This window comes from Chanodichthys erythropterus, chromosome 15 (assembly GCF_024489055.1).
Source record: "Chanodichthys erythropterus isolate Z2021 chromosome 15, ASM2448905v1, whole genome shotgun sequence".
Lineage (NCBI taxonomy): Eukaryota > Metazoa > Chordata > Actinopteri > Cypriniformes > Xenocyprididae > Chanodichthys > Chanodichthys erythropterus.
In genome coordinates, this window is record NC_090235.1 from 35,102,820 (window position 1) to 35,130,483 (window position 27,664).

The following is a 27,664-nucleotide window of genomic DNA, read 5'->3' on the forward strand; positions in this document are numbered from 1 at the left end:
ATTGCTTTTTTATTTTGTAAGTTTGTGTTTTTAATTTTGTAATATCTTCCTTTTTATGCTGCATTTTTCTCGTTTAGAACTCTTTTAGAAAGAGATGATTTGCTGACTTTTACATGATCATTTAAACAACAACAACAACAACAACAAAAGTTTGTTCTCCCAAACGTTTTACGAACTGTGTCAAGAGATGTGGAATGCCTCATTTCTTTAACTTTAATTGTTTTCATTTTTATATTTTTGTATTTATTTTTTCATTCGATGTTCTGTTTGATACGCTTGCAATTGCAAACTATCATAGGCTACTCAAATGTAATTTTTTACTCGTTAAAAAGAACAAACAGGAAGGAAATGAGAACTGCTTTATGTGTTTTCAAAGATTGGACAATCGGTTTGCCTCAACAATCTGTGCAGCAGCTGACTGATGTTTTTTTTTTTTTTTTTTTTTTTTTTTTGGTGAATAACCACATAGAGGCGCCATAGCTCTTCCTCTGCACACTTGGTTCATCTCTAGAGTTGTAAGGGGGTTTAATAGTTTGTCGTGACGTCAGCGGGCAGATCTGGGGTCTGTGCTGCGCGTCTCTGGTTGAAACTCAGTGGCGCAGCAGCAGGATATTTACAACACTCTACTACACTCACTGACTGTATTTCACCTGTCTTTACCTGCTGGACTAAACGCTGCCATGAACCTGTCTGCTGTTCTGCTGTTTCTCATCGCCAGGGTCTGTGCGGAAAGTCTGGAGGGGCCAACAGGTAAGACACGAGTGTTTCAGAGACTTTGATTTCATACAACCATAGAGTCCAAATCAGTATACTCACACACAATCTGTCCTGGGAATTCCAGAACAATCAAATCTGACTTCGGAAGCTTTTTAATATCTTGTGCATGAGCTGGAAAGTTTGAGTTCCTTAAACGTTTAATAGAATATGTTTGTATAAAGAAATGAGATAGATATATCAGAGTTTTGATAAGTGTTGAGTTTTTATAGGTCTTATTTACCATTAATGGTTTGAAATGGGAGTGTATATGGAGCTTATGAACATTAATCTTTCGGATATGAAAAATCTTCATGATTCAGTTCTGAGAATGATGTGAAGACTAGGCTAATATTAAATTATGACATGAGTTTAGTGCAATATTTCGATTGGCGTTATAAGTTCAAAATAACTTAAATATGAACTTGGCAGTGTGAATATGAAGCTATATTTCATAAATGCTCAATCCATCTGTAAGGATTTACTTGCTTTTACTCATTAAAAAAGAAAAGTTCTCCTGAATGTAAATTCTGTTATCATCTAAGATACTCACCCTCATGTTGTTCCAAAACCATATGACTTTCTTTCTTGTGTGGAACGCTGAAGAAGATGTCGGGTAGATTTGAGAGTCTCAGACACTATTCATTTCCATTGTATAGAAAAAAATGCAATGAAAGTAAATGGTGACTGAGACTGTAAGCAGCCTAACAATTCTTTTTGTTTTCCATGGTGAAGAAAGAAAGAAGGCTTGGAACAATATGAAGATGAAAAAATATTCAATTTTGAGTGAATTATTTGTTAAAGAAATTCCGTGCTCACTAATGAACTGACAACAACAACAACAAAAAACGATATACGTAATAATAATAAGAAGAAGAAATGAGAAACATATAGCTTATCATTTAATAAATATAAATCAAAATCTAATATTTTGTGGCATTAAGTTGTCTCGCTATTTATCCATCCACTAATTACTATTAGACAAATCTGTTTATTCATTCATGGATTCATGGCTGTTCTAGATTAAATCTAGTATTTCATTTTGGTTCAGACTCTGTAAGTAACGGAATATGAAGAGATATGCCCTGAGGATCAGCTTCTGTCAGACTCCTGTATATTGCTTCAGTATTTACATTTTTCTGCTTGTTTAAAGTCTCTTGCCTTAACTTTCATGACATCAAATATGATCGCTGTAGCTGTTCTTGCTTTGCTTGTCAGGTTGTGTTGTGATTTGTGGAGGTATTTTTGAGCTCCTGGATCAGTTGCAACTCTGAACATATCAAATAAATGTGTGAAGACTGTTAAACTGCAAAAATCCTTCCTTCCTTCCTTCCTTCCTTCCTTCCTTCCTTCCTTCCTTCCTTCCTTCCTTCCTTCCTTCCTTCCTTCCTTCCTTCCTTCCTTCCTTCCTTCCTTCCTTCCTTCCTTCCTTCCTTCCTTCCTTCCTTCCATCCATCCATCCCTCAAACCACTTGTCCTATGTAGTGTCATGAGGATGCTAGGGCCGTAGTTAATGAATTTCATTAGACAAATTCAACTCAGAAATGATCTGAACCTTACAAATGATTTTCATATATGTAACCTTATGTATTGATTCAGTCATTATAATAAATGCATTGACTTGGGGAAAAAATTAATTTAAATGTTAGCACATGAAGCACATTTTAGCATGCAAAACATTTTTTTTTTTTTTGTGCATGCCATGCAGTTTTTTTTGTTTACTATTAAGCAAATTAAACAGCCAAACATTAACATAATTCTGCTCCGTCTATTCGGTGGCATTTATATTTTGTCAGAATACACGTTGGTCTGTTTACTGACGGATTTCGGGGAGCTTACTGCATGTATTGCGATGTTAAAGTCGATTTTTCTGTGTCTTTGAAGCATCCTTCATACTGTCAGATTACAGCATCACACAGTGGGGTGTGTGGGAGGTAATGAGACCTGAGTGCAAGTTCACTTCACTGACACTCTGACAGCGTGTGTGTATGTGTATGTGTGTGTGTGTGTGGCTGCGATTGGGGGCGAGAAAGGTTAGAGAGGGTCTCTCACTGCAGTAATCCAAATGAAAGTGAGTGGGCATTTCAGAAAATGTGTTCAAGGACACAGAGGGGTTGCACACTAGGCACTGCCAGGTTTTAAAGGAATAGTTCATGCCAAAATGACAATTCTGTGTTGTAATTAAACCTGTATGCTTTTATTTTTTCAGCATTTTATTCATACAGTGACAAGTTCATAGTTACCATGGCTGTCAAAATACAGGAAAAGTAGTCATTATGACTTTCTATTCCAAGTCCTCTGAAGCCATACAGTTTAACTATTTATTTTTTTTTTTTTTGTAGCTCTGAAATCTCATCCTTCATTCAGCATATTTAAAGACAACTGCATTCTCACATCAGTTTTTCATGGGGCTTTGGTCATGGTGACATCAAAACTGGCAAGGCCTGTCAGCATGCACCTTTTAAAATTGGACGTGAATGAGATTTCAGGGAATGGAACAAGGTAATCATGACAGAATTTTCCTTTAAAAGCCGAACGTACTGTGAGTTCTTCCCTACTAAGCAAATACAGTTTGCTCACTTGCATATCTACTTTGAATTACACTCTTGATTTAGTACCAAATATTGCTCTTTTTCACTGTCTTTTGACATTTACAGTTAAAAAAACACCCAATATGCCTTTACTATGTAGCAAACGAGTGAAATAATTCTTTGCCGTATGCTGTTGTGCTTTGGCCGCTTTTAAAGGAAAAGCTTTCAGATTTGCTTGTGATAAACACCATATGTGTCATTAAACTGCCATTTAAAGAATAAGGCATAGCAATAAAAGAGAGGCTTTTCCTATTTGTCATAAAAATAATAATAATGTATCATATATATATATATATATATATATATATATATATATATATATATATATATATATATATGTATTCATTACCTGATTCTGTGGAATACTTGAATGTGATTGGTCAGTGGTGACATTTGCAGTCAAATATTAGCATAATGAACACTAAACTGTATAACTGACTGTTGCCCCAGGCATGGCTTCGCTAGTGTTATGTTTCTTGTTTTACTGTACTCTCTTTTCCTCTCACATAAAACAATTTACACAAAAATCAATGTTTCACATAATTTATTGAGTACGTAAACATTTCCAAATGCAATTCTAACAATCTGTTTATCCACTTTTCTTCCACTTCCACTGCCATTGGTTGAATAAACAGATACAGATACCAAACTCACGCCATTTGTTGAGACAGTGTCAGGCTAGTTGGGATATTGAAGTGTTTTTACAGTTTTTTTTTCAGTGAAAACAATATGCAGATATGCTTCTGCACATTTAGCTGGGATAGGAGAATGTATTTTAACATCAAAAAAATAACACAAGTCAGCTTTAAGTCCTACAAAATACGGTTTAGCCATCTGATATACTTTTTGCATGACACTGAGATGTATTCAAAGCACCAGGAGACGTTAGATATAAAGGGATAGAGAGATGGGTAGAAAACTACAGAAGAAAGAATTGTACTAGAGCAGTGTCCTGAACCCCCCAGCTACCCACCAGAGTCAGCAGAAAAGAGCAAGAGTAGGTGGTTGATATTATGAAGGAGGGCAGCAGAGGGCAATCGCTGGGCTATTCATTCTTTCAAACGCTTTCACTCAGTATACAGCAGCCTTACTGTCTTTGAGGCTTTGAAGGCATCGCACTCATGCTGCACACAGTTCCAATTTGTTGTTCAAATCCGGTCTTTAGAACTGACCGTGCTGAAATTGAATCTTTGTTCAGAGTATGTTTTTAATATTTTGGAATATCTACATCAGATGGCATAATTATAGCAAGCAAGTAAAACTTATGATGCAACTTGATATAATTAATTTTTTTTGCAATGAAAGTGCAATACTGTATATGCGACCCTGGACCACAAAACCAGTCATAAGGGTCAATTTTTTGAAATTGAGATTTATATATCATCTGAAAGCTGAATAAATATTTGGTCGAGATACAAATATTTGAAAATCTGGAATCCGAGGGTTAAAAAAAAAATCGAAATATTGAAAATTTCGCCTTCAAAGTTGTCCAAATAAAGTCCTTAGCAATTCATATCCACTCACAAAAATACATTTTGATATATTTACAGTAGGAAATTTACAAAATATCTTCATGGAACATGATCTTTACATCCTAATGATTTTTGGCATAAAAGAAAAATCGATAATTTTGACCCATACAATGTTTTGTTGGCTATTACTACAAATATACACATGCTACTTATGACTGGTTTTGTGGTCCAGGGTCACATATACTGTAAAAAATCAAAATTTGAGAAAACTTAAACTTTAGCAGATTTTTCTCAACTAGTTTTTGTAGGAGAATTTTATTTTTCTCAACTCTTTGTTGTATAAACTGAATACAAGAAGTTGAGAAAACTCAAATCTGCTGAAGTTTGTTGCCTTAAAGTTTTAAGTTTTCTCAACTTTTTTTGTTTTTTTGTTTTTTTAGAAAAAAGAAAATACTTATATCCAATAAGGAAACATTAAAAAATCCCAGTAAAAACATTTTTAATGCTACAAAAAAACAAAAAACAAAAAAACAAAAACAAAAAAAAAATCACGGTTTCCAATATCAAACAGTTTTCAACATTGATAATAAGAAGAAATGTTAATTGAGCACCAATATCAGCATATAAAGATAGACAGATAGACTCAAAATTGGATTAGAAAATAATCCATATCACAAAAATAATCCAATGCAAATATTATAAAATGTGACATTAAAAAAAAGTGTATAAATCACTCTTTTTTTCTAAAGTAACACTGTCCAACAGCGACACTGGGTAAAGTTACACTGGGAGTCCGTGTCTCTCTTGCCTCCCCTGAGTCCAGTGAGTTTATCAGAACCCCTAAAGCATGCTGTGGGTTTGATGGGGTAATTGAGAATGAATGGGGGTAGGTCACATGAGAGGGGGCAATAAATGATCGACTTGAAGCAGCGCTGCACAGACCGATCGGTGTGTGACATCAAAGTACCGGGAGGGTGATTAGAGAGTAGACGGCTCCATATGCTTTCAAAACGCTCTCGTGGTACTTTGATGTCACACACCAATCGACCTGCGCAGCGTTGCTCCAAGTCAATCACACCTAAAGCCTCCATCGTGCTGTGATTGAATTTGATTGGTTATAATTGGAAATGATTGGTTCGTGAGATAAACCCTGACTCTTGTTTTCATGCATGTTCCGCGTTCGTGAATGATCATGCTGTGACAGTGCTGCTGTGTTTGCATGTGGGAGACTTGTCTTGTCATAACGTGTTGCTTCACGCTCATTTTTTGCTGCTGTGCAGAATGCGCACTGATCATCTTCACTTGTGCAGGCTGTGCGTCACCTTCTTGTCCTGCATCTGAATAGACAGCCCTGAGAGATCTCACACCACTGCATCCCTGTGCTGTGCTCACCTGCAAGGCATCATGGGATAGCACGCAGGGCCTGTCAGCTCTCACATCCAAATGCTGTCACTACATTGTTGCTTTTGCTGCTCCCAGAAGCCATTACAGAACAGATGGTGTTTTGCCTGCAGGGTTTGCCCACTCTGTCAGATCCCGTCACCTGGTGTTTAGGTGCCCACCCGCCCCTCAGCCACATACCTTCCTCACAACTCCATCACCAGGGCAACACTTTTTTATGTAAAGGGAGCCTTTAATATCTCAGATTTTATTTTCTCTTAGCATTCAGATATTAGGAATAGAGGCATCAGCAGATGAGGATAAAAGAATAAAAGACTGACTATAGATCTCAAAATGGGATAATTAACATTAAGATGTGAAAACAGTAATGCAATATGCATTTCATGAAACTACAAATCATGCAAATGGTTAAAGTGTTTTTTTTTTTTTTTTTTTTCATCATCATAGTTATAACTTTTGCTTGGCAATGAAAAGTAGGGCCATGGTAGGGCCACCTATTAACCACTCAGAACACCTTAGCAACCAAATAACATGCCCTGGAAACTTCCCAGAACAACCTAGCAACCACATGCTCATAACCACTCAAATTACCATGACAACTACCTGCAACCACTAACGACACCCTAAAACCACATAGTAACATGCTAAAAATAATCAAAAAAGCTTAGTAACTGCATGGCATGGCCTAGCAAACACACAGAACACACTAACAACCACATAGTAAAGTGCTTAAACATTCAAAACACCTTAGCAACTACATTGCATTGCACTAGCAACCACCACAATACCCTAGTACAAACTGCACCATTGTGCGTAACCACTCAAAACACCTTAGCAAATGCATAGCAGCACCCCAGAAATCACATAGAACATCATAGCAACCACATAGCAATCTACTTATAACCACTCAAAATAATTGAACAACTACTTGTAACCTTGCACCAACAACACCCTAAAAACAGTAACATGCTAAAAACATTCATAATACTGTACCTTAGCAACTGCATGATATGACCTGGCAACCACCAAGAACACCCTCACATCCAATTAGCAATGTGCCAAAACACTCAAAACACATTAGCAATTGCATAACAATATAAAAGAATCACTCAAGACATCTTAGAAAACAACTAGAAGTGCTTTGGCAAGCATTAAGAATACCATAGAGGCCGCATAGCTACATATCACCTCAGCAACTGCATAGCAGTGCACTACCAACCAACTAGAACACCCTAGCAACCACATAGCAATGTGTTCATAACAACTCAAAATAGCGTAGCAACTACCTGCAACCACAAACAACATTGTAAAACTCAATAGTTACATTCTAAAAACACTCAAATCATCTTAGCAACCATATAACATTCCCTGGCAACCACGCAGAACACCCTAATGACCATACAGCAACATGCTAAACACTTAAATCTAGCAACCACCCAGAACATCTTAGAAATGACATACTGCAGCAACATGATAAAACATAAAAAAACACTTTCACATCTGCATAACTAGCAACCTAGCAACCACCACAACACCCTAGCAACCACATAACTCATAAGCACTTAAAATACCTTAACAGCCATTTACAACCAGCAACAACACCTTAAAAAACACATAGTAACATGTTAATACACTAAAAAAACCCAAAAAATCTTAGCAACCACATGGGAAGGAGCAAGAAACACCTTAGCAAACACATAGTAACTCCTTGGCAATCATTGAGAATACAGTAAAAGCATGGCCATATGCAGGGTTTTAGAAAAATCAAGGTCCAAAAACTGACAAATGACTGGCCTAACCACAATTTATAAACACACTTGTCAAAGCCACATTTATTTTCTGTCATTTTGACATTGACAAGCACTGTTAGACTAATCAACTGATCAGCTTGAAAGCACTAATATACAGTTATTATTAGGCAATTATTTCACGACTTTTATTAGGCTATACCTCAAAAAAATACAGAGGGCCGATCAGCTTACCAACCTCATAGCAACCATGTTGGGTTTGTTTTATGGGGACTTTTTATAGGCATAATGAGTTTTATACTGTACAAACTGAATATTCTATCCCCTAACTCTACTCCTAAACTTATATTTCACAAACAAAACAAAACAAAAACAAAGAAAAAGTTCTGCATTTTTACGTTTTCAAAATACATTGTTTAGTATGATTTATAAGCTGTTTTCCTTATGGGGTCCAAAAATGTCACTTACACAGACAAAGATTTCTGGTATTGCCATCCTTGTGGGAACATTTTGTGGAACCGGTGGCTGGTCCCCACAATGTAGGTGAACTCAGGTTTATATTACATCATGGGGACATTTGGTCCCCACAATGTAATATAAACACACACACACACACACACACACACACACACACACACACACACACACACACACACACACACACACACACACACACACACACACAGACCCTCTTCTAGCTGGCAAATTGGATGAACTCCAGTTGCCACCGTGGCAACATAGAAAGTATGAGAATTAGAGAGTGCTAGGACTCCTGAACTGCAGGAGACACTGGTACCCTCAGTGCCCCCTTACACTCATTGCTAAAACACACACACACACACTTGAAAAAACACAAAACTCACCTTGTCACGTCCTTCAGAGATGCTGATGGTTCTTCCTAGTTTGGCAAGCACCGCTTTACTGCACAGCTGTTCAAACAATTGTCTAACAAAACTAAGTGAGCAGTTCACACTAAAATGTAAATTCTGCCATCATTTACTCTCTGTCATGCCACACATTTATTGAGACCAGTGATGTGTGATGTCATTGTCATCAAACCTGGCACAATGCACCTCAACACAAGATTAAATATGTGTAATTGCAAATGAGATTTGAGATGGGAGATAGGAAGCAGTGAATAATTTTAATTGCGCTATATTGCAGGGTTATTATAGTTAAAGTGCCCCATATTATGCTTTTTTGAATATTACCTTTCATGCAGTGTGTAATATAGCTGTTTGGGAATGTAAAATGCCTGCAAAGTCTCAAAGATCAAAATGCACGACAAATTGAGTTATTGTCTCCCAAAAGAAAGGACTGATTCCAAACTGCCTGAAACAAGTCGTCAGTAATTTCAGTCTTCCTACTGTAGAAGACCTCTAAAGCAAAATTAGTCATCTTTAAAATTGCATAATAGGGGAACTTTAACTAAAGCTAAAACCATAAAAACATGTCTGTTATTTAAAATAAAATATAAAACAACTTCAGATAAAAAAAATAAATAAATTAAATAATGTTGGGACATGAAATTTGAATAAAATGAAAATTAAAATACTTTCAAATCACATAAGCCAATATTTTATTCACAATAAAACATAGACAACATAACTAATGTTTAAACGGAGAAATTTTACAATTTATGCACAAATTTGATGCCTACTACAGGTCTCAAAATATTTGGGACGGGGGCATGTTTACCATGGTGTAGCATTTCCTCTTCTTTGCAAAACAGTGTTATGACGTCTGGGCATCGAGGTTATGAGTTTCTAGAGTTTTGGTGTTGAAATTTGGTTCCATTTTTGCCTGATATAGGTTTATAGCTGCTGAAGAGTTTGTGGTCGTCTTTGATGTATTTTTCTCTATAGGTGAAAGATCTGGACTGCAGGCAGGCCAATTCAGCACATGGACTCTTCTACATGAAGACATGCTGTTGTAATAGCCGCAGTATGTAGTTTTGCATTGTCCTGCTGAAATACTCAAGGCCTTCCCTGAAATAGACGTTGTCTGGAAGGGAGAATATGTTGCTCTAAAACCTTTATATACCTTTCAGCATTCATAGTGCCTTCCATGCCATCTGCCCATACCATATGCACTTATGCACCCCCATACCATCAGAGATGCTGCCTTTTGAACTGAACGCTGATAACATGCTGGAAGGTCTCCCTTCTCTTTAGCCCGGAGGACACAGCATCCGTGATTTCCAACAAGAATGTCAAATTTGGACTTGTCTGACTATAGAACACTTTTCCTCTTTGAAACAGTCAATTTTAAATGAGCCTTGGCCCACAGGACACAACGGCGCTTCTGGACCATGCTCACATATGGCTTCTATTTTGCTGATAGAGTTTTAGTTGGCATCTGCAGATGGTACGGAGGATTGTGTTTACTGACAGTGGTTTCTGGAAGTATTCCTGGTATCAATTAACTTAATTAGTTGTTAGATGTTCTCCCAGCTAAATCTTTTCAAAATTTCTTGCCTTTTCAGTCATTTGTTGCCCCCCTGCTAACTTTTTTGAGACCTCTAGCAGGCATCATATTTGAAATTAGCTCATTTTGTGCATAAATTGTAAAATTTCTCTGTTTAAACATTTATGTTATCTATGTTCTATTGTGAATAAAATATTGGCTCATGTGATTTGAAAGTCTTTTAGTTTTCATTGTATTCAAATTTAAAAAACGTCCCAACATTTCCGGAATTCTGGTTGTATACTAAAATAACTAAAGCTTAAACTGAAATATAAACTTTCTAAATATTAAATAAAAAAAAAAAAATAATAGATTTTTTTTTTTTTACAGAAACACAACATAATTACTTTAAACATAACATGAAAACGGAAATTAGAAAAATACAAAACTATAATAGTATCAATTATCACTATATATTTTTATTTTTGTAGCTATTGTCATTTGCAATCATTGTATAGAAACAGACATGTCAACATGCAGCAACAAATTGTTTTGTTATTTCATTTGAACGTGAAGAAACATTATTTTGAAATATACTATATTAATGGACTTTTTGAACATTTTGAGAAAACCAACCACTTTTATCTGTGTATGGACACCACATCAGTTGAAGCATTGGTAAATAATATCAATGCTTCAACTGATGTGGTGTCCTTACACGCCTGCACCTTGGCATGAAGTCAGAGGGGAAGGTGACTTTGTCAAGTGTGTCAGCATACTGTAACACCTGGGATAACAGCTGTTTCTTTTTCCCACTGGCGACCCTTCCAGCGGACAGTGAAGTGGGCACCATCACCCACTGAAGAGAGGTCTATTCAAGGGCATGTGGAGATCAGGCCCAGATGGAATCTGCACATTGATTTGAAAGCAAAATCTCATAGATTTCAACATGTTGTTAAATAGAGCTGAGAGTACTACACTCTAACTGGCTCTAACTGAACTCTAACTGAAATCATCATCAAATTAAATAATTTAATAAACAAACACATAGAAGACTGGGAATGATGGGCTTTCTCTGCAGAAATCTGAAAAGCTTTCTGCAGACATAGATTCTTCCACAAAATCAACCCGTGTTGTTAGTTGCGTCTTGGCCATGCTATTACATGAACTGCTAAAAGTCCAGTCCAATGTGTTTACAGCTTCAAAACTAGCATGCCTCTTGCACTCAATAAAGGCTTTATGTTATACACAAACTATGGACGTAATGAGAAGATCATAGACTTGTAGACCCCTACCTCCATGACCCTGTGACCTCACACCCCTCCTCTTCATGTCTGGGGCTTTTGTTGAGGATATAGATATATATGCGTCACAGATGTTGTTATGACTGGAGAAACTATGAGTGAATCTAGGACAGTAACAATGTCAGATATGACCTCATTCAATCAAATCACCACTTAAGCATCAACAAACAATTATATTATTAATAATAATGTATATATTACATTAAACTACAGTAACTGCAACGATAACTAGAAAAGGAAAGGGTGTCAAAGCAAACTTTGAAAGTTGGCTTGACAAAGCTTATATTAAAGGGGTCCTATTGTGCGTCTTGATTTTGTTTTTGGTGTGTACTAAAATAGGTTTTCATGCTTGACTGTTCAAAAATGCATTATTTTTTTCACGTTTTATATTATTGCAGCAGCTCACTTCCCATTCTCTATCAAACACATTGTTTAGTTCCTGTAGTGATGAAGCCCCTTCTTCCAATATATGAAATGTGCTCTGATTGGTTAGCTGGCCCATTGTGTTGTGATTGGCCAAACTGCTTAGAGCGTGTTAAGGAAATGTCACGCCCTTTACCATGCCCACAAGTTTCATCTGCTCAGGTGTAATTATTAATGATGCCATTAATTTTGCCATACCAGTTCAAGCCCAATTCAGACCCTGAGAGTTTTTACGTACAAGAGGATTGTGCAGAACTTTTGCAAGCATGGATTTTACAGGTCGTTTCAGAGTGGTAAGTTCCTAAAGATCGAGAGCTTACAAAACCAATAGCCCATAGTCAAACACTTCCTCAACACTGTAATGTGAGCTAGCAGGCTAGCAGAGCCACAAATAATAAACAATACTTACATTTTGTGATCCATAAACAGCTGATTGTCCTGACAAAGTGGGAACTACTTTGTCTTTAAGGAGAAGCTTCTGGAAGCTGTCCTCCATAAAATGCGCAGCACACAGATAAACGTTCTTGTTGTCATGTTCACAGTGTTAAAAATAAATTGTAACCACAGCCAAACAAAGGGGTTTTAGAAACTAAAAACATCATCTCTTTGACATGGCAACAAGAAGTTACTTAAAGCAGTTCTTGTTCTTCGTCATCTCTAGCACATCTCAACCTGGCATAACACCTTTTTTTTGTGAATTCCATGGGTGAATATTATTTAAATGAGTAACACTGTGAGTTGACAAGATCCTGAAAAAATGTGTTGTAGTCCAAACAAGCCTTTTGTTGTAGTTCTTGAAAAGTGGATCATGTTAAATAAAATATCTCCCTTTGGAGTGGACTTTTAGCTTTGTAATCTTGCAAATCAATTGCTTAAACTAATCTTAAACTTACTTACCTGGAACTGAAACCGGCTCCATGCAACAGGCCTCTGGTGTCATATTATCTGATAAGGCTTTGCAGGGTCTGTTATGATGTCATTGCCTGCTACTCAACCCCCCATCCCCACAAGTAAAATTTATTTATTTTACTTTTTATCCCTTTTTCATTCAAAAATTAACGACCTGATTATCTTGGAACAAGTGTATGGAAGTCAACATATATAAATTGCATTTTAACTGCATTTTTGAATAAATGAATATATCTAAAGAAAATTTAACATATTTATACAATGTCAACATGCTAGTCAGGCCCACATAACTTAATTTTTACCACCAAGTAATACCAAAGACTATAGAATAACACAAGATGCGTCACTCGTATTATTTTTAATGGGAGAAACTGCAATGCGCAATATGGCGGAATAAGTCCCACCTTCTAAATAAGAACCAGTCGCCGATTGGTAAAGTCATCGCATCACTGCAGCGGCCGTTAGAAGCTCCGGTTCCTATAGAAACAGTCAGATGCGCGCCTCTGAAATGAGGCACAAGAGCATTTAGGACTGTGCATGTGCATTAGCTTGATCAAGCCTGAAAAATATACCTTTTTTTTGTCATGATTCTAGCGTTTAGAAACAACGATTATGAAATTGTCAGATTTCATTGGGGATTTCAAATATGAAATTTAAAGCTTGGCAAACAGCTTTGGAAAATTTAATATTTCCCCATTCAAAGAGATAGGAGCTGCACTTGAATGCCGAGAGACGTTTCAAAGATGGCCGCCAAGTGAAATGACTTGAGTGTTGCCCTTATATTTTCCACTTTGCAAAGATAATAAAATAATATCACACCTCTCCTCAACAAGCCACACAGCTATTCACTTACTGTATTTCTTTGCAGGTTTTTTTTTTTTGCTACTGTAGATAATTGACCTTTACTGAGATACTTACTCTTGCCAACCTTGCGTAAGTGAAGTTGGCAGCCAAGGTGAATCCAAAGGGATTGTCTTATTCAAAGAGAAGGCTGGATTGATTTCAGATAAGACTGAAGTAGCTTCTTAACTGCTGATGAGGTGCAAATTTTTGAGGGACATTTTTGGAGCATTTGATGTTCTGATTGGAACTTTATTGTCAACTTTATGCCATTCATGAACTTAAGCTATTTGGAAAAGCATGTTGTGATGATGCAATCCTGGTTTTTGTGTTCAGAAGAGTATTGGGAAGGTTGCGGCAAAGGAAGGAGAAAGAAATCCTTCCACTTTGGATGCATTCTGGCACTATTTTTACACCACGGTGGGCGGTAACAAGCAAGAAAACAAAGGTTTTGTTCAGTAATAGCATCTTCCTCGAGGGTCTGTCAGGGCTGGTTGCTGCGGAGAAGATGTGACGGCAGTGGGCCGAACCTAGAATGGACTTCAACGTTCAGCGTTTTTGTTCCGGATAAGTCTTCAGCGTTCCCATCTGAAATAAACCGTCTTCGTATACCCTCCCACATCACGCACTCTTTTATTGTTTTCATTCCCCAGACAACCCATTATTACATGCTGAGGCGGAAAGTGGGTTATGTTTTGGAACCAAAATCTGCATTCTCCCGCTCTCTCTCCATTGTCCGTTACTTCCTCATTCATGTGTAGCAAGAAAAAAAAGACAAAGCCACTTCTTAATTAAGGCCGCCAATCATTTGGAAGAGAGATTTGGGTGTGGAGACAGATCCACGTGGCGTCCTAATCACACTAGGCAAATCTCTATTGTCAGTGCCGGATCCTGGGACAATGGAAGTCGTGGTATGTCACTAATTAATTGGGTGCACAGATTAGGAGCAATAGATTTTTTTATTTTTTTTTTGCTTTTGTTCGCTAGCCATCTCAATAGGCAGAGAGAGAGGGAGACAGGTGCAAAGAATCAAGCTTCTTACCCCGCCCTGACACCAATCTGCTCGTCTTTTCGTCTGTAAACCAAAGGATGTCAAGTAAAGCTCTAGAGTCCTGCATGTTTAATTAATAATCTGTTGGAGAGGGATTAGAGAGTGACAGCAAGAGAGAGAGAAGGGAAGTGAGATGAGATAATATCACAGGCTGCAATGTGTCTGGGTTCATGCAGTTAAACTCAAGGATTAGCGACAAGTTACAGAGAGGACGGTTGAAAGAAAGTTTGCCTCAGATCAGTGGCCAACTGTGGGAGGTCTGGAATAATCTGAGGTGAAACTTCACATAAACTTTCTAGGATAATGTGCACATGGGTTAAATTGGACTGGAATCATCCAGTACAGTGTTTATATGTGTATATATATATATATATATATCATATATATATATATATATATATATATATATATATAGCATATATATATATATATATATATATATATATATATATATAAAAAAAAAGAAAATGGTAGTTTGTTTGTCAATTCAATCCATCCATATGTGGTTCAGTCCAATTTTTGCATGATCCAGTCCACATAAAGTTCACATTCATTTCCCTCTAGTTAGTTGAGAACCCCGGCGGGGGCAAAATCAAAAAGTAGTTAAAGTAGCAATAGTACTATTGTTCATTTATGTGTATTTCAGTATCGGTCACTATCAGTCATTAGAGTATTAGTAGACTGTCTACTTAAAGGGGTGGTTGATTATGATTTCACTTTTTTCACTTTAGATAGTGTGTAATGTTGCTGTTTGACAACATCTCCAAAGTTACCACACTCAAAGTTCAAAGCAAAGGGAGATATTTTCTTTTATAGAATTCTCTGTTTAAGGACTACAACAAACGGCTGGTAGGGACTACAATGAGCTTCTTTCTGAGTTGTTGACATCACTAACCGTAAAATTTACATAAACCCTGCCCCCAAGAACACGCAATGATATGAGGCCATGTTATTGCAATGCAGTACTTAACTCAAATGCAATATCATGGCATAAAAGCAAGATGACAACATAAGTTATAACCGTAATTAAACTAAACTATTCCTGTTCTATCTTCATGCATCATATATTCTCTAGCTCTGTAGGATCTTAAAACAGTTTCCACACAAGCGATTTATAGATTATCAAGACAGAATATACTAATCAATAACTTTAAGATAGTTAACACCACATCAGCTACATAAATTCATCAACTAACCATTCAGAAACGTCCTGTTGCATTCTACATGTTTGCACTTCTTCTTGATTCTCTACATCATTGTCCGACTCTAGTTTGAACATGATGAGGTAATCGGCGCTGCTAACACAAGCTCTTGAAACTTCGCCCTCTTCTGGAGAGCATCAGCTCATTTGCGTTTAAAGGGACACACACAAAAACTGAACATTTTTGCTCACCCTCAACAAGTAAAATTTTAACATGCTATAAAAAATGAGCTGTGGGGTATTTTGAACTAAAACTTCACATACACACTTTAGGGACATCAGAGACTTATTTTTCATCTTGTAAAAGTGGCATTATATGACCCCTTTAATATCTGCTAACACTACTATTTTGATGCTCCCCCAACAGACATTCTACTGACTTTTAGTAACTTTGCAACTACAGCTCAATTACAACTCTTAATCTACTTACCCAAACTCTAACACCTAAACCTAAACTACTGTAACAGTTCACGAACAGTCTACTACATTCTACTAACACTCTAATGAGAGTTAGTTGACATGTTGCAGAGTTAATTATAGTTAGTATACTGTCTAAAGTGGTTAATTGAAAAAAAAAGTGTAACCGATATTTCATAATCCAATTGATGTATGTCTAACAGATATAAATAGACACCTGTAATTGCAGTTCTGGGAGAATTTGTAACAGACTTGTTCTAACTTTGTTTTAGCATTCCATTTTGGCAAAAACACACCAGTTTATACCTGCAACATTTGATACCTCCAATGGTTTAAAATGAGATATGTGAGTCATAGGCATAGCGTTATGTTCAAATGCAACCTACGCCACTGAGTCACCGGATTTGCCAAAGTTTGCCAAGTTAGAGGCATCAAATCTTTGAAAGGTTTTCAAAGTTTTATTTGAGGAAGTTAGTATTAAGTAAACTTTGTATTCATCTTTGTTTGCTTTGAGAAATGTGTCTGAATTTTGTACTTCTCAATGGAATAAATGGAAGTTTAGACACATTTTAATTTCTGTGGTATAGTCTATACGACAACATACAGCTATGGAAAAAATTAAGAGACCACTTAACATTGATTTCTGAACTTGGAGTGGTCTCTTAATTTTTTCCATAGCTGTATATCAGCTATACAGCTGGAGACTGCTGCACCATTATTTGAATGTCCTACCACTTTTGGACTCTAGTATTATTATATCATTAGTCAGTTTACCCACCTCCAAAAGTCAGATACGTAGTGGCATGTCGCTTTATATGCCAGTCTGCCTGTCTGTTTGGGTGGTTCTTGGCCTGGATAAGCTGGAAATTCCTGCCACTTTTAAAATCAAGTCAGAGTGATTGTATTTACAAGATGAGCGCACATGAATGGAATCAGTGTCATAATTGCTAGTGGGAAGCTTGGATTTTCTTTGAACTACGCCTTTCTGAGTATCAGTTGAAGAATCCCAGTAGTTGATGATGGACTGGGGAACAATAGAACAATATGAAACATCTATATCCCAACTCTTAGATCAGAGCAAAAGCCCAACATCTACCAACGCACTAGGAAGAACACACTGAGATCTTATAATAAACCAACAGCATCAAAGAATACGTTTGAATCCCTGAGGCTGATAAGCCAGTCTCACAGTCTCACAGTCTCACATCTGTCAGAACAGATGCCTTCATCTTAACACCAATTTTTTTTTTTTATTTGAAGTTGATATCTTATATTGTGGCTCTTGGTGTAAAAAGTAGCAGTTGTGTGAGACTTGTGTGAAAGACATGATGAATGTGTACGTGAAAAGAAGTGCGAAGAGCTTTTATATTGTTTGATGACGCCAATAGGAGAATGTTTGAAATCTTTTCAAACTGCTTTGGAGTGTAATTTTTCTTTGATGCATGGGGGCGTTCGGTGATTCTGTCATTTTTTTCACTGCATATGATCTTGAAGGTGGAGCCATTTACCACACAAGAACAATGCATGCATGTATGCAACCCAGAAAAGTGGACAAATCATTGCAGGCATGTTATGGAGGTAGGATGGGTAAGGAGACTAGACAGTGCTACTCTTACTATTTCCTAGGGTATTCACAGAGAATTTGTTGACAGTCAGAATATTATGCTTGTATAATGCAGTATAATGCTTGCTTTTTGATAATATAAAGTATATAGCTTTATGTAGGAGAGGAAAAATTCATTTCAATTCATATTCACCTTTATTTGTATAGCGCTTATCACAATACATAATACATATTCAGCCATGGTGTTTTCTTGGGAGTGATGTTGGTGGTTGTAGGGTAACAGTCCCATTAAAACAAGTTAGTTTACTTGACGGATGCTATATTAAATAGGTATGCAAGTATCTACATGAATAAAGGAAAACTCTAAAATAGTTGATCAAGATTATGATTTAATAACAGCAGCATTTAAATCAGCAATAAAATTTAAATTAAATCAGCAATAAAACAATCAGAACAACTACTGCATATCCTAAATTTAGGCTCTTTAACTTAAATCAGACAATAGTTAACATGCATGCACAGTCTACTACAGTGAATAAATTGGACAATTGGCTCTTTGAACTGGAAGGCTGGTCTTTAATTCCTGCAGTTGCACTATTGAGTGTTATAATTACTTACTATTACTATTTCTTTTTTTTTTGTCTCCTCCTCCTTTAATACTGGAACCGCAATGGGGTAAAATTTACCTGTGGCTGTTTTTCAAATGTACATAAAATATTTTCAATAAAATATCCAAGTCTCCTAGTCAATGACTTTTAATAAAATTGTGTTATTTACAATCCCGTTGTTAAAAATTAGATAAAACCAGATAAAAAAACCCGGGCATTTATAGGTTTTCACAACAAAACCTGCCCAATTGCTATTCAAAACTAGCCCAAAACTAGGGGGGTCCCCCAGTAAAAATGGCATTCCAGTGGGTAAAATCTGCATTTTTGGTCAAATTTGCATTCCAGGGGCTAAATGTCATGTTATTTGTGGACGCTTCAACCTGCTGAAATGAAAAACAACCCGCGGCAACAGTGTTAAAGTAGCCCAATTCCGTGGCAAAACTACGGACTTGACGACACTGGCCAGTGGGTCAAATTTACCCATATATGCATGTCATTTTCGCGGCGCTTATGTTTTAACGTTCTATGTTACTAGGCAATGTCTTTCACCCACTGAGGCCCCATTTACACTAGTGCGTTTTCGTTTTAAAACGCATAAGTATTGCTATGGTTATGCCTGTCGTTTACACTCGAAAAAGCGTTTTCAGAGGCTTTTGAAAACACCGCAGACCCCGTTTTAGTTTGAAAATTCTGGGAATAGGGAAAAAAGACAATCAAAATGTCCTTTTCGTGCCAACATTACTGTCTTTAATGTCAAGTTGGAGAAATTAGTTCCTAAATTTCCAACAATTCATTGGGTTCATCTTTCTCTCTTTCTTCTTCACACTCACACACATCGTTTCCAGTTTTGATTTGAGACCAATTTATTCTGGCTCAGTGACATCACAGGCACCAGTGAAGAGCGGTGCTACACGATCTAAATGCAGGAAAGCAAAATGCCACAGAGAGAAAAAAAGACACTCATTATCAGAAACCACAGGAGTGAGAGATTAAAGTGTGTGTTGTGCAAGGTCATTTGAAGGACGCTCTTCATTAGTTATCAGAATGGTCACTGATGCTGATATGTGACCTGTGATCGATGGAGTGTGTGTGACAGTAGAGTCCTTGTCTTCAGAGCTCACTGCAGCCCTTGTATTTTCAGCGCTGTTGGACAGCCTCAATGGCAGCTTCATTCCCATGGGAGGCACTGTGTGTGTGTGTGTGTGTGTGTCTGTGTGTGTGCGTGTTCATGCCAACAGTACTGTCACTATCAAGGCAGAAAGTACCATACTTGCCAGTCAAATTCATAAATGGCAGGGCTGTTTTGACTGTTTCTTTATGATTTGCCAGAGCAATTACTGCAACACTATAACCAGAAAATACTTTAAGACAATGCAGCTTTAGTTCAGCTATGAATTTAATGTTTAGCGCTGTGCTTCTAGAGATGTATAACAATTTAAAAACACATTCCACGTTAAATGCCAAAAATGCACATGTAAACTCGGATGAGATAAAGACTTTAGCCATATCAGTAGTTTAAAGGTGTTCTCACAATTCTTTATCTCATTCACAAGTTCGCCTGCCCATTCAGTCTGAATGGTTAATGGTAAAACAAACTTGGCTTGCTGTCCTCGAAGGAGGCTTGCCTCGAACCCGAGGCTCAGCTCAAGCTCAGAGTTAAGCACCCCATAACAGTACTGTGCAGAGGGAGAATAAGAGAAATAGAGGAGGGAGATGGGGAGGAGGAGGGATGCTGGAAGAATTGTCGCTGGGATGACGCAGTGACCTCTACTTATATACACTCATAATGATGATTGATAGGACTGAATGTTTAGGCTCCTCCTGAACCTGCGTTTGGAACTACTGTTATTGGACATGTTCACTTGTGGAATAAATAAATTATTGTTGACTGTGAAAAGAGCATATTTACAATGACATCAGTATCTGAAAACTTTCTCATGTAATACATCCACGCCACTAGGTGTTAGTATAAGTTCAAGGCTAATGTTATATTGTTCAGCACAATATAGGCAAACAAAACAACAACAACAAAATGACAGTTAAAGCTGCTGTAAGCACTAAACAAAGTAGCAAAATAGTGATTGTTTGCAAACTGGTTTCCCAAACACTCCTTCCTGTTCAGCCAAACAAGCAGATTCTGTCTATAGAGCTTCTCTTCTACTAATTTTGGGATATTACTTAAACGTTTCTTAGAAGTTTCAATGGTTAGTGTGAATAAGATCTACCACTTTATTCCAGAACTCACAAAGTCCCTGTGTGTATTTGTGACCTTCAGTGAGACTTAACACACCTATCAGGATCCCCACTGGGTTTGTCTCTCCTTACACCAGCTCCAGCAGTTTCTGGGACATCTAACAGTAGAAAGTATTAAAAAAGTGATGAAATGAGGGCCATCTCCTCTAAGCTGACAGAAGACGGGTTTTATGCATTATCCTGACCCTGGTGACCTCTCATGGAACATTCTGGGTCAGTGTCACAGAGATAAATGAGAAGACTGGAAGATTTTTTTTTTTCTTTCTGTCAGATTGATCTTTTTTTTCACTCAGAGAAGGGAAGTGTGAAGATGAGGAAAACGGAGGAAAGAGGATAAGACGGGGAAATGAGAACAGACAGATGCTCTAGAGCTCAGCGTCTGTCACATCAGCAGCACAAAAGCTATTAGGAGCTTTTAAAGCAATTGTTCACTCTAAATTGAAATTCTGTTATCATTTACTCACCCTTATGTCGTTCCAAAACGTCTTTTCTCTGTGGAACTCAAAAGGAGAAGTTTAGCAGAATGTGCATGTTGCTCTTTTCCATACAGTGTGAGTGTCCATACATTAAATGTAGATCCAGTGCTTTTGCAGCAGTCTCTTGCTTCTCAGATTTGAGAATAAGAGCCCAGTAGTCTTACATGTGTCTCTTGTAGAGTTGTCAAAAGTATTGACTTCTGTACCAATCGGTACTAAAATTTTAAAAATGTGATGCTTTGAGTGCTGTTGAGCGGATTTGTAAACACCTTTGATTGGCCATAGTTTTCACGGCTCATCGGTATGTCTGTGATTGGCTACAATGATCAACCCACGGGAGCATATGAAAGCACACGGAAGTGTTTGAATTTGAAATCAGGAGCGTTTGAAAGCAGGCATCTATCAGTGGACTGGCCCACGATAGATGCCTGATTTCAAACCCTCCTGTGTGTATCTGTGTAAGCGCTCAGTGAAGAGCGTCATTGATGACTATGTACAAAGTTTTTGAAGTGTTGATCATTGAAGCCAATCACAAACACAGTGGCCAATCAGAGGTGTTTACGAATCCATTTAATAGCGCTCAAAGCATCACATTTTTTAGATTTCAGTACCAACTTGATACCGAAGTTGGTACTTTTGACAACTCTAGTCTCTTGTAGAGGTTTAGAAGAGATCTCCACAACAAATCCCCAAGTTGTACTCAAGATTTAAAAAGATACCAAAGTTTGCATTATAGATCTCAATATGGACCTAAAACTTTCTCGTCAAACTTCCAAAGACCAAATGATCTGAGTTATTGTATGTAATGTACTGTATGAATCATTTCTTCTTAGGAATTTTTGGAGAAACAGTATTGGCACATTACTGAAAAACTTCATTATGTCTTGTTAGATATGAAAGAGGAACTTCTAAAATGTTAAAATTTTATTCTGGGGTTACACAGAAATTACATGTCTGCTTGGTTATAGTATGGCAGTGATGGAGTATGTTTTTCACTTCATGTTGTGTAGGACACCGGCTGGTGATCTTTACTTACTGGAAGGCTGCACCCAATTTTTTCCACAGCCACATGACTACAACTTATTCACATGCTTTAGTAAGTTCTTTTATAGAAGCTCTTTCAGATGAGTCATTGTCTCTGTAATTGTGTTGATTTTGTGTATTTTTTTCTGAACTTTTGACTAAGGTAACTCGTACAACTAAACTGATTAGCTTTGCAGTGTAAAAAAACAGATACATTAGATGAGATATAAAAATGAGGGCAACACAATATTGTAGATTGTTGTACTAATACAGTGTTTGATTCACACTGCTCTCAAATGGCCTCTACATACAAAAGCTTATAAAGTGAAATTCTGATTTGGTGATATAGGCATTTAGTTTCCGATGCGCTTTAAGCAGTAGACCAATCACAACTGACTGGGCCATGCATCGTGACCAATTAGAGCAGAGGCTTGCGGAAAGGAGGGGTTCAGAGAGACCAAATCTGTAAACAAATCAGACTCTTTTCAGACTTGTTAAAGGTGCCCTAGAATTAAAAATGTAATTTATCTTGGCATGGTTAAATAACAAGAGTTCAGTACATGGAAATGACATACAGTGAGTCTCAAACTCTATTGTTTGCTCCTTCTTATAAAAATCTCATTTGTTTAAAAGACCTCAGAAGAACAGGCGAATCTCAACATAACACCGACTGTTATGTAACAGTTGGGGTGTATGCCCCCAATATTTGCATATGCCAGCCCATGATCGAGGCATTACACAAGGGCAGCCAGTATTAACGTCTGGATCTGTGCACAGCTGAATCATCAGACTAGGTAAGCAAGCAAGAAACAGCGAAAAATGGCAGATGGAGCGATAATAACTGACATAATTCACATGATAAAACATGATATTTTTAGTGATATTTGTAAACTGTCTTTCTAAATGTTTTGTTAGCATGTTGCTAATGTACTGTTAAATGTGGTTAAAGTTACCAGCCTTTATTACTGTATTCACGGAGACAAGAGCCGTCGTTATTTTCATTGTTAAACTTGCAGTCTGTATAATTCATAAACACAACTTCATTCTTTATAAATCTCTCCAACAGTGTGTAATGTTAGCTTTAGCCACGAAGCACAGCCACAAACTCATTCAGAATCAAATGTAAACATCCAAATAAATACAATACTCACATAATCCGACGCATGCATGCAGTATGCATGATGAACACTTTGTAAAGATCCATTTTGAGGGTTATATTAGCAGTGTAAACTTTGTTTATGCAATGATAGAGTCGAGAGCTTGGGAGGGGGTGGGGAGCGCGCGATTTAAAGGGGCCGCAACCTGAATCAGCGCATTTGTAATTATGCCCCAAAATAGGCAGTTAAAAAAAATAATTTAAAAAAAAAATCTATGGGGTATTTTGAGCTGAAACTTCACAGACACATTCAGGACACCTGAGAATAATATTACATCTTGTAAAAAAACGTTCGATGGCACCTTTAAAAAATGAGATGAAGTCCAATGTATATTATGAGAAGATTAAAGTTTTTATTTATTTTTTATATACCTTAGATGCATGTAAACTTATTGTAGGAGACGTCCAAAACAAAATTAGGAACCTTTAAAATAGACTAATAGGGACACTTTAATTAATGGATAATGTGCTGGCTGAACTAGCAGTTGTAAATCAAAGCACATTGCTGCATTGTATCGAATGAAACCTGAAAATGCTTATAATTAATAATTAATAAAGATTATGTGTTGGATTTGTTTTACTGTGCATAAAATTAATCTGCAACATTAAACAACATATTTTTTTTCTCTCCATTTAATCACATTGTTTCCTCCAACTTTATTTTTTCTTTCCTGTGGGAACTAACATGGGGCATTATTGTACCATCATTTAATCATCTTTGAAACAGAAATTGGAAAGCCGAATAAAGGAAAAAACAGACAAAAGCGAGGATGGTGGTTTGTGCCCTTCGACATAGCAGTTACTGTCAGGTTGCTCATTATCTTTATTATTTGCATTCCCACCAAAATGGTGACTACGCTTTGCAGCTTTCAGTGACAAAGTATATTTTCATGAAACATCCGGAAAACTGCTTTCATTGCACATGGCAGAAAACGGTAAAAAAAGTCAAACACAAAGTTCAAAGGTGTAATAAGGAGTCAAAGAGAGATAAGGGAAAAAGAAAAACTTGACAAGACTCTGCACAGACAGCCCCAGGGAAATATAGCAGTACAGACAGAGAATTATAAATTATAAACAAACCTCCAAACCCACAGTCATACTGAACCTCATGATAATAACAGACCTGAGTGAATTCTAAAGAGGGTTCGACAAGATAAAGCACCATATCTGTGTGAGAGATGTGAGGTTTGCTCGAAACTGAGAAGGCAGAACTTTATTCGATCTCTCGACACAGGCTAGCACATTTCTCACACACTACTACTACTACTAATGGTCTACAAAGTTTGGTACTTTTTTAAATTTTTGGTTAGGTCACTGTTTACCTGTATAGAAGACAACAGTTCCATGTTAAGGTGACATCAAACATCAAATCTGTGATTATTCCTGATAACGTGCCCTGCTGATGCTGTAAGTCTCTGTAATACTGTTTGTTGGCTTCGAACAACACCGCTATAACATCTTTACTCTGGTAGTTTCATTAAAATTCACACCTTTAGGGAGGGGATTCCCACAGTGAAGACGCGTGACATGATTTCATGGTGTTAAAATGATTTCAAAGCTGGAAATTCCACACAGTCGGACACATTTCAAATTCCTATTAGGGCAGCTGGCAGAATCTTCCATTTCTGGCTTGTTTCACTTTACTACCTAAAAAAACAACAACAAAATGCTTTAATTGTGTACACTGCGTTCCAAATTATTATGCAAGAGACAAATCAGTAAGATTTCTGTACAATAAACATTCAGATTTTAGTTTTTTCTAAGAAAATGTTTGTTTGTTTATTTATCCATGTCTTTTTAGATAACTGGTATCAATCTCAGACAAAATAATTTGTCAGATCTATGGAAACCCTACTTAGAGGTTGTTCCACATTATTAAGCAAGTCACAGTTCTCATGCAATATGGGGATGAAGAAAGATCTTTTTGAAGATGAAAAGCATGAAATGGTCCAATGTTGTGCAAAAGGCATGAAAACAACTAATATTGTGTGAAACTGAATGGAGATTATCGAATTATCATAAGATTTGTGAGTGATTTAGAGCACAGCAGAACTCGGTCAGATAAAGACTTATTGCGTAAAGTTCCTGTCAAAAAAATGTATTGTATTAAAAGGGAAGCTATAAAAAAGCCTGTGTTGAGCAGCAAACAGGTATTTGAAGCTGCTGGTATCTCTGGAGTCTTGAGAACCTCACCATGCAGGCTGGCAGTTGTGCGTGAAGATGCATTTTAGACACCACTAACCAAACCTCACAAAGAGAAACATTTACAGTGGGTTTAGAAATAAATGAAGACTAATTTTTAAATAGCTTTATTCACTGACTAATGCCGTACTACAATGGATGGTCTAAATGGATGGATTTCTGGATGGTTGGTGAATGGCCACCATGTTCCAACAAGACTGTGACATCAGCAAGGAGCTGGTGGGTGATGATTTGGGCTGGAATACTGGGAAGTGAGATGGAGGGTATTAAAATGACTTTTGCAAGATTTGTGGAGTTCATAACTGGCCATTTTCAGCTATGGTATAAAAAGGAGGATAGTGCATAGTACAATGCACTATTGTACAATGCACTATGCACTATCCCATGCTGCAAAAAATGTATTTCTAAATGTACTTTGAAAATGTATTTCTACACCCACTGTAAATGTTTCTCTTTGTGAGGTTTGGTTAGTGGTGTCTTAAATGCATCTTTACGCACAACTGCCAGCCTGCATGGAGAGCATCTTGAGACTCCAGAGACACCAGAAGCTTCAAATACCTGTTTACTGCTCAACACTGGCTTTTTTATAGCTGCCCTTTTAATAAAATAAATTTTTTTTTTGATAGGAACTTTTATTTAATAAGCCTTTATCTGACCGAGTTCTGCTGTGCTCCAAATCACTCACAAATCTTAAGATAATTCGATAATCTCTATTCAGTTTCACACAATATTAGTTGTTTTCATGCCTTTTGCACAACATTGGACCATTTCATGCTTTTCATCTTCAAAAAGATCTTTCTTCATCCCCATATTGCATGAGAACTGTGACTTGCTTAATAATGTGGAACAACCTCTAAGTAGGGTTTCCATAGATCTGGCAAATTATTTTGTCTGAGATTGATTCCAGTTATCTAAAAAGACATGGATAAATAACAGACAAACATTTTCTTAGAAAACTAAAATCTGAATGTTTATTGTACTGAAATCTCTATTGTACTGATATGTCAATTGCATAATAATTTGGAACGCAGTGTATGTCAGTTATGAGACCCCTTTATGGGCCTCTTCTTAGAGGTCAATATTAACTCTTTCATAGCTCAGGAGACAGTAAAGGAGTTCATTCTGAAGATGAAACAGTCACACAGGCTTGTAAAGACATGAGGGTAAATAAATGATGACAAAATTTTCATTTTTGGGTGAAATATCCCTTTAAGCATCATCTTTGTCTTACATTTTTGCTAATATTAGAGGACATTAAACATCATCACGCTGACCTGGAAAACTTTCCACTCACTTGTCTGCTTTCAAAGCCTCCTTGTGTTTTCAAACTATTCTAACTCAGACTTTCAAGAATTTCTGGTCCCACTTTATATTAGGTGGCCTTAACTACTATGTACTTTCATCAAAAATAAGTACAGTGTACTTATTGTGTTCATAATGTATTGTAAAACAGGTTGCTGCTATTGAGGTGGGATACGGGTAAGGTTTAGTGGTATGGGTAGGTTTAAGGGTTGGATAAGGGATGGGTCAACAGTGTAATTATAAATGTAATTACAGAAATTAATCGCAGCCTGGACCACGAATCATAATAAACATGCTCCAGCCAAGACAGCTGATTTTAAATGCGCGTTCATGACTGTTTCAGGAAGCACAGAGGGGAGGGGGAGGAGGAGGAGGAGGGAGGGTCTAGCTAGCCTCTGTTTTGTTTGACAACACTTCGAACGTCAACAGGAAGTTACATCCACCCAGGATCACTTAGAGCACCTTTAAGGCCACCTAATATAAAGTGGGACTGAATTTCTTTTTATTTTAAATAGAAAATGGAAGTTGTTGGAAGACGTTGAAGTCATCCAGTCATTGTGTATT

General features: G+C 37.0%; 1 protein-coding gene across 1 annotated transcript in view; it reads left to right on the top strand.

Moving 5' to 3' along the window:
* Positions 1-619: 619 nt before the first annotated feature.
* The window catches only part of ptprua (protein tyrosine phosphatase receptor type Ua), a 320,172-nt gene continuing 293,127 nt past the window's right edge, over positions 620-27,664 (top strand). Inside the window, exon 1 of the mRNA XM_067411023.1 lies at positions 620-750. Coding sequence (XP_067267124.1) covers positions 681-750 — 70 coding nt within the window. The 5' untranslated portion in view covers positions 620-680. The remainder of the gene's footprint in view (positions 751-27,664) is intronic.